Below are 8,558 nucleotides of genomic sequence, written 5' to 3'. Positions count from 1 at the left end.
TTTGTTGAGTCAGGGTGTGTTTATTTCGTGTTGTGTTTATTTCTATGGTGAAAATCTAGTATGTCTATTTCTATGTTGGCCGGTGTGGTTCCCAATCAGAGGCAGCTGTTGCTCGTTGTCTCTGATTGGGGACCATACTTAGGCAGCCTTTTGGCACTAGTGGGTTGTGGGATCTTGTTCCGTGTTAAGGTATGTTGTGTTGTGCTGCCTTGGACTTCACGTATCGTTTGTTTATTGTTTTGTCGTTGTGTTTATTCGTTAATAAACATGTATGCATATCACGCTGCGCCTTGGTCCGTCCCGTTCGTCAACGATCGTGACAGAAGATCCCACCAAAATAGGACCAAGCAGCGTGTCCAGAAGCAGACAGCCTGGACCTGGGAAGAGATCCTGGACGGTAAGGGATCCTGGACTTGGGAGGAGATTCAGGCCGGGATGGATCGCCGTCCTTGGGAGGAGACAGTGGAGGCGCGATATAGAGAGGAGCAGCGGCAACGCGGAAGGCGCCGGCCGAGGAAGAAGCCCGAGAGACAGCCCCAAGAAAATTTTGGGGGGGGGGCTAAAAGGGTGGTTGGCGGAGCCTAGAGGTAGAGCAGAGCCAACTCCCAGTACTCACACGAGGAGGAGTGTGACTGGGGAGGCTCCGTGTTATGCGGAGCTATGTACTGTGTCGCCAGTGTTCCGGCACAGTCCTGTACGTCCTGTGCTAGCACCACGCACGTGTCGTGCGAAGATGGGCATTCAGCCAGGACGGGGTGTGCCGGCTCAACGCTCCTGGTCTCCAGTACGCCTCCTCGGTCCAGCATATCCTGCGCCTGTTCTATGAGCTGTATCGCCAGTGCGCGTGCACAGCCCAGTGCGTCCTGTGCCAGCGCCCCGCAAATGTAGTGCGAAAGTGGGCAGCCAGCCAGGACGGGTTGTGCCAGCTCTCCGCTCCAGACCTCCAGTCCGCCTTCGCAATCCGGTCCGGCCCGTTCCTGCTCCTCGCACCAAGCCAGTGGTGCGCGTCGCCAGTCCGGTCCGGCCTGTTCCTGTCCCTCGCACCAAGCCAGTGGTGCGCGTCGCCAGCCCGGCCCGGCCGGTTCCTGCCCCTCGCACCAAGCCAGTGGTGCGCGTCGCCAGCCCGGTCCGGCCTGTTCCTGTCCCTCGCACCAAGGCAGTGGTGCGCGTCGCCAGCCCGGCCCGGCCTGTTCCTGCTCCCCGCACCAGGCCAGTGGTGCGCGTCGCCAGTCCGGTACGGCCCGTTCCTGCTCCCCGCACCAAGCTAGTTGTGCGCGTCGTCAGCCCGGTACAGCCCGTTCCTGCTCCCCGCACCAAGCCTGTGTTGCGCGTCGTCAGCCCGGTCCGGCCCGTTCCTGCTCCCCGCACCAAGCCAGTGGTACGTGTGTCCAGTCCGGCACGGCCCGTGCCTGTTCCACCGGGATCCAGTCCAGCTCCGGTCAGCGGCTCCACTCCGGAGCCAGAGCAATCCGCTCCACCGGGATCCGGTCCAACTCCGGTCAGCGGCTCCACTCCGGAGCCAGAGCAGTTCGATCCACTGTCATCGGGTCCAGCTCCAGTCAGCGGTTCCAGTCCAGACCCAGACGTCAGCCCCTCTCCAGGTTCGGGGTCTCCCACACCAGGGTCCAGACAGGGCTTGGTACGTCATGGGAGGAAGGAGAGGGGAAGCAGCGCGCCGAGGTCCAGACCTGACCAGGGGCGCAACAGGGAGGCGGAGAATACAGACTTTTTCCACATTTTGTAATGTCACAGACTAATTCTAAAACGGATTAAATTACAAATGTTCCTCATCAATCAGCACACAATACCCCATAATGACAAAATTAAAACTGTTTTTAATAAATACCTTATAAACATAACTATTCAGACCTTTTGCTATGAGACTCGAAATTGATCTCAGGTGCATCCTGTTTCTTTTGATTATCTTTGAGCTGTTTCTACAACTTGATTGGAGTCCACCTGTAGTAAATTAAATTGGTTGGACATGATTTGGAAAGGCACACAACTGTCTATATAAGGTCCCACAGTTGACAGTGCATGTCAGAGCAAAAACCAAGCTTGAGGTCAAAGGAATTGTCCATAGAGACAGGATTGTGTCGAGGCACAGATCTGGGGAAGGGTACCAAAACATTTCTGCAGCATTGAAGGTCCCCAAGAACACAGTGGCCTCCATCATTCTTAAATGGAAGAAGTTTGGAACCACCAAGACTCTTCCTAGTGCTGGCCGCCTGGCCAAACTGAGCAATAGGGAGGTGACCAAGAACCCGATGGTCACTCTGACAGAGCTCCAGAGTTCCTCTGTGGAGATGGGAGAACCATCCAGAAGGACAACCATCTCTGCAGCACTCCACCAATCAGACCTTTATGGTTGAGTGGCCAGACGGAAGCCAATCCTCAGTAAAAGGCACATGACATGATAGACTAGCTCAAATTCAGCACAGTTCTTTCAGCTCCTGTTATAGAATGTAGAACAAGAAGGTTCAAAATAATACAATGGCCAATAAAATGTATACCTTGTATTAAGTACACTGCAATGATTTGACAAACTACCTAAATAGGAAATGAGAACAATTATAATACATGGACTAACACAAAGCATATGGAGTAAGGCAGGTTTGGGTCTGTTCATCAGCCTAAGAGGAATTGTAACTTCTGTCTATGGCTGAAACTCACATGAGGAAGAATAGATCGTATGGGAATGGATAAATAAGACTCAGCAAAATACCAAAATAAAGCCTCTGTGGACAGCAGTTGTCAAAGCAGTTTGACCCGTTTCCGAGAAACGTTACAAACCTGTCATAAAAAAATGTGCATCGGTATTCAACAGTGGTTCATAGGCTTGAGTCTGAGAAAGTAATTCCTCTCTAATTTATGTATGGAAGTAGTTTACAACAGCTGGGACTAATCATGTGATTTACACACAATGCTGTGTTGTCACCTTCACCATTAAAAAACAACAATTGTATGCTCAGTTAAAAGCTCTGCCACTTTGAAGAATGGCAATAAGAGACTCCCTTCAAAACAAATCTGTTTCCAATAAAATGTTATTTTACAATAAAATGTTATTTGACAATTATTACATTGTAATTTACAATGTTACTATAACCTTGAATCAGGATGTTGCCTGTTGCGCATTGATGCGTTGGACACTGTCAGCTCCTCATGTCTTAGACAGCTAACTAATCAGGTCATACAGGCTCTTCTCCCCTCATCAAAACCTCTCTAAAAGTATGTCATGGCAGATATAAATATTATTAGATATTAAGTATAGCATAGTATACAATATATACACTATATAGTATAGTATACACACAACTCACAAAAGAAGTTGGTATTTCATTTCATTTATTTTGTAGAAAATAAACAGTGACACAAAAATATTTACAAATATTGAATACAAATATACACAAAATGACATCTTTTAGACCTTTCACCAAATGGACAGTTTGTTATGAATGATTATCATGCGGGAATATACTGCTGTATATTATATAGTGTGTAAATAACGGAACATTTTGTCACAGTAAAACAGAAAAATCTGTTCTTTGTTGTGCTGGCAATGGGCTAGGTGCCCTCATATCAACTATGGATCTTGTAAATGAGCTATTCATACTGAGAACAATACAGCTATGAGCACAACAATTTAACAAAGACTAGAAACACAGTAGAGAGTCCCAGACTTACTTCCTGTCAAAAATGCTACCTAAGGTTTTAGAGATCCTTCAACTGTCACAGAGCAGCAGACGCCAAATGGCAAAGATGGTGTAGCTTGAGGTCATGAGATAAAGAAGAAGTCGGAGTGAAGTCTTTTGGTTCTGTACAGGGTCTGAGAGAGTGCAGAGCGGGGGCTCAGAGTGGGCAGGGGATCTGTTGGAGATAACTGGTTGTGTTGTTGTTCAGTGTCCAGGTGTCGGCGCAAGAGAAGAAGTCTTCAGTATATGGTAGTCCTTGGAGTTCTGTGTACAGACGCAGCTCTATTTCCGTCCCTGTAAAACAAACAAAACAAAGCAGGTCAGGGATGCAAGAGAAACACAGCTGAAAGATGGTACAGATTTCTTCTTACGTTTTGCAATATTGACAGCAGCCTTGTTAGATGGTTTTGATGTAATAACACAAACTGAAGCTTAGGCTCTGGTGTAATCATTCACTTCTATCTCTGCCATCTGTTTACCTTACATGCATTATTCTGTTTCACACCTTATGCATATGAGAAGGAAATATTATTGATTGAAACACCTTCCTCAATCGTCTCAGTGTTTTACATATGACAGTTTTGTTTAACAAATCTGTTTCCAATGGCCTACGGAATCCAGAGTTTTCCTCCTCCTTTTCCTTTTGTAGTCTTTCATTTTGACTAACAAATGTTTTACAAAGACAATACATGCAGACAGGATTTAATCCTGCCGTCGAATACTACAGTATAACAAACAGCCTGATTCCATGTAGCATAATTTACCTGAGTTATCACTCCATTGGCTCTCTGAACTGTGATAAGACTCTGCGATGTTGAATGACTCTGCTGTGCTTACTTCACTGCTCAGGATCCCCTTGTCGTTTGCACTGCCTTGCTGCTGCAATTGCTCCCAATACTGTGCAATCTAAATGAACAAAACACAGGGGATGAACCTGGTTACATTTTTGCTTGATTTAGCTGTGTTAGCATTTTTAGTATTCAATAAAGAATATCTGGCAGACATGGTTATTCCTGATAATGAAAAAAGCACACTGAACTTGTAGCGGTAGTGTCAAACTTACCTCAGTAAGGGATTCGTTGTCTTCATATTCTGTAAAGTTGAAGAAGGAAAATTGACATGAGCATTGGTCAAACCTCAATTACATTTGCAGCTCACACTCAAACACAAAGAGTTTAATCAAACCCAAGCATCCAGCAAGGTTAATCTTACCTGTGGAGTGCTCTGGTGACACTTCGAAAGGCACGTGGTAGTCGTTGGTGCTGTCTGGGCCTATTTCCACAGAGATGGAAAAGTCTGGAGTATTAGTTTCGTATGTTGTAAAATCTTTACAGAAAAGACACAGAAAACCATAAGGACTACCATTCATTTGTACCCTCACGTTCATACACATCTCACACACAGTTTTGTGAATGAATTAGTGAATTCATAGTCTCTAGTCCTTTGTATCTTTTGTTGGGACAAAGTTTAAAGTAAATTCTGCAGCTTTTGTATATCAGAGTCTGGTAATCATTTATAGAGACATCAAGACATGATGCTGCTGTGATGTTCTCACCTAGGTTGTCTGTGCTGTCTACCATGCTTTCATGTTTAATTTTGTCCTCGTGCAGGTGTGTGTTGGTATTGCAGTCCTCGGGGCAACAGGTTTCACTGGAGTCCATTCCCTCTGTCTTGGTCTTTGACCCCTAGAAGAGACAACAGCAAAACTTGAAGTAAGATTATAATTTTCATCTCTGTTGACACTGGTCTGGATACAGCCAGCTAAATACACATGCACAGGTCTTTATATAGCAGAGGGAATACATAACTACAAGTGATGATAGGGATTCTAAAGTGGGTTGAAGGGATTCTAAAGTGGGTTGAAGGGATTCTAATGTGGGTTGCAGTTAAAAAGTAATATAACCTTACCTTGTTATTTTTATTGACATTGTTTGCTTTTGACCTCTTGTTATTTCGCTTCGAGCAGACGTCCAGCATTTTGTAGACGCGCACCGCTCCACACCCTCTGTTGATGCTTTTGTCTTTCACTTGCTCTATGTCAGGAAGGGAGTTCATTGCACAGCGGAAATTAGCCTTCCATGTCTTAGGGTCTGGTTCAGTCTTGCCTTGTATGAATTTCCCTGCATCAACAGACAAGTAATATCATTGTTATTACAATGCAGTTAGTATATTGAAAAACCTTAAGGTGCTGAAGTGCATATTGTGCAGAGCATATGATGCACCTTAAGGTGCTGAAGTGCATATTGTGCAGAGCATATGATGCATCTTGGTGAAAATACATTTTATTATGAGAGGGGCTCTAGTAGGTAGTCTAGGAATGTGTTATTTGCACACCTGTGTGCATGGCCCATTGCTGGAACAGACAGGCATCCTTGTTCAAGTCCCATCCATGACGTGCAGCATGCTTCCATGGGATGGAGAAAATCATCTTGGCCTGGACAAAAACCACAAAGCAATGGGTTTCAAATGAACGCCTCCTATCTCTCAACCCAGCATCTCCTCTACATGCCTAGTTTTGAGTAGTCCTTTTCATGGGTAATAGTGCTTAATATGTTTTGAGCTGTCAATGTCTGGACTGAGTTCTCTTCTTACAATGACAGTTTCTGCCACTGCAGTGTTTCAGGGAGTATTGCCTTTGTACATAAAAATGCATTAGATGAGTCTGATGAGTAGGAAAGTCTTACCTTGTCCACCCACACCAATCCACTGATGGAGTTGGACTCAAGCTTTTCCTCCAACCAAGGCCTCATTCTCATCCTAGACACAGGCATGGTTCCTGGGAGAGCAAGGAGAATAGAATAGATTAGCTTAGTTTTAGGCACATGGCATTTGGAATGTGAGGTAGATGTACAAGCATGTTACTCAGTCCCTCCCACTGCCATTCTCAGTTTTGGCATCCGATAGTGGGCGCTGGAGCTGCACGATAGTCTAGGATTAATGTGCATTCCCGTCAACACACTCCTGTCCCCCGTGGACCTGGAATGCGCATCAATCCTAGACAATAGTGCAGCTCTAGCGCCCACTATCGGATGCCTAGTCTAGTCATGACCAGGAAGTGTGATGTAGCTATGACCATTGCCAACGACAGTCAAATTACTGGACTATGCAAATCAGTGAAAGAGAGCAGTACTAGTATTTATATCATGTGCATTTAATAGGACTACATTGAACGTCTTTATAAGTCTTTCTCATGATCTTATTCAAGCAGATAAAGGGTTTGGTTATTTCTGGTGCATCCCAGGTTAAATGGAGCAGGTTCTTTACAAGTACTTAAAAATAACACGATAGACCAATAACAAGCATGCACACTCTCATGCACTGAACAAGCGCATGAACATTTAAACCAATGCATTACAGTGCCTAGATACGTTACAAACAGTGTTACACCTAGACCTACTAAAACGTGCAATGATTTATATTTTAACTAGAACTCTTAAAAAGTCATAATATCCGACTGCAATGTTATTAGCTACTTGCATTACATCGGCTAGGTCAATTCACCAACAGGTTGACCGCACCGCCGCAACCCTTTGCTTCTAGGCTTGTTCGTGTCAGTGTAATAATATCTGTCAAAATATGTGGACAGTGCCCCATGACAAGACGCACGCTGCTGCACACATGGAAAAACAAATGCGAGTCAATAGAAAAAAATGCCTATAGGCCTACTAAAAATACAAATTGTATTGTCTATAAATATGTACAAAGAGCACTATGAGCACAGTTTCTATGTAGCCTATTGCATGCAATAAGAAAACAAAATCACTTACAGCTGCAATATGATATCGCTTAATCCGATTGTTTAGAAATTGTGCCTAAAAGCAGGTATACTCTTTTGTAAAGATTGAGCGAGAAGTTGTTCCTCTGTTATTCCTTGTAATAGCCACTCCTTTCTTCGTTGACAGTGTGTACAGTCTGATGATGGAAACATGGCTTTTATACAGAGAGGTTGGGATTTCCCCCCAATGTAGTACCATGAACACGGTTTTGGCAGCTGTCCGCGTCTGCGCTGAATGTCACCCCAAGGCATGCGCGCTCAAACTACAGGCAACCTGATTTCCGAGAAATCATGCCTTTGTGAGCGAAGCTATGGGATGAGTTAGAACGCTTGAATAAATGTATATGCATGCTGCTCGTAGCAGGAAGTATCATTTTACAATATCTAGGCTTTTAATGTCTTATTGTTTTCAGTGAAAATTAATAATTATGCATGACTATTGATAGTTTAATTTAACTTGTGTTTATAGAATATATAGAGATAATGTATAGCAAACAAAGCCTATTTTATCAGTTAAGTAATCATCCCACACGTATTCCTATCATTTAATTTAATGCAGCCGATTATCCTCAATAATGAGACAACATTAGAGAATTTGATTCCATTATTTAATTGCATAACTATGCCAAATGCAACCAGCGGGTGAGTGGCCTATGCATTTTCTGTTATTGATGCAATTATTTCCCGCGAAGCATCAATAGCCCAGGCATAGGCAAGCCCTTTAAAATAAAGTCGCGCTTTTCCGGGAAATGGTGTAGGTATCAAAAGCACCGACAGGGGACGTGTTGACTATTCAGTTGATTTTGCGCGTCACGGACTCCAGTCCAGACTTCATGTAAGTCACTGCAGACACGAGCACGTTTCTTGTTTACATTTTTTAAAAGCACTTCTACCAAGAGCCAACTGCTAAAAAGTTAAGCAAGTGTTATGTATTACTATTCAAGAATGACCCTTGTTCGAATGTTAACAGCATGAAACTGCCATGCACTTTATTATAAAGACTTGGAGTGATCTGCTTTATTCTCAATAGTCTCGTATTGCGTAAGTACAGAAAGCGTATTTAACGGTGTTCTGATTTACAGTGCAGCGGT

General features: G+C 44.2%; 1 protein-coding gene across 1 annotated transcript; it reads right to left on the bottom strand.

Moving 5' to 3' along the window:
• Positions 1-3,328: 3,328 nt before the first annotated feature.
• Positions 3,329-7,672, bottom strand: LOC311136188 (interferon regulatory factor 1-like). Its single transcript, XM_084170288.1, has 9 exons — positions 7,460-7,672; positions 6,377-6,468; positions 6,027-6,126; positions 5,601-5,812; positions 5,248-5,377; positions 4,905-4,964; positions 4,756-4,784; positions 4,457-4,598; positions 3,329-3,986 (listed from the first exon to the last, which is right to left on the bottom strand). Exons 2-9 carry the CDS (start codon positions 6,461-6,463, stop codon positions 3,850-3,852), a joined length of 897 nt encoding a protein of 298 aa, XP_084026414.1. The 5' UTR covers positions 6,464-6,468; positions 7,460-7,672; the 3' UTR covers positions 3,329-3,849.
• Between the last annotated feature and the right edge of the window lie 886 nt (positions 7,673-8,558).

This window comes from Coregonus lavaretus (assembly GCF_964263955.1).
Source record: "Coregonus lavaretus genome assembly, chromosome: 10".
Taxonomy (NCBI): domain Eukaryota; kingdom Metazoa; phylum Chordata; class Actinopteri; order Salmoniformes; family Salmonidae; genus Coregonus; species Coregonus lavaretus.
The sequence above is the reverse complement of the archived record's forward strand: the minus strand, read 5'-3'. Positions and strand labels throughout refer to the sequence as shown.

What these genes read in the sequence shown, in the direction of transcription:
- LOC311136188 (XM_084170288.1), bottom strand. Translation starts at nt 6,463, where the DNA reads ATGCCTGTGTCTAGGATGAGAATGAGGCCTTGGTTGGAGGAAAAGCTT. An exon ending in GCAATGGGCCATGCACACAG is followed by an intron (nt 5,813 to 6,026) that starts GTGTGCAAATAA and finishes CTGTTGATGCAG; the next exon opens with GGAAATTCATACAAGGCAAG. An exon ending in CCAATGGAGTGATAACTCAG is followed by an intron (nt 3,987 to 4,456) that starts GTAAATTATGCT and finishes TTTGTTTTACAG; the next exon opens with GGACGGAAATAGAGCTGCGT.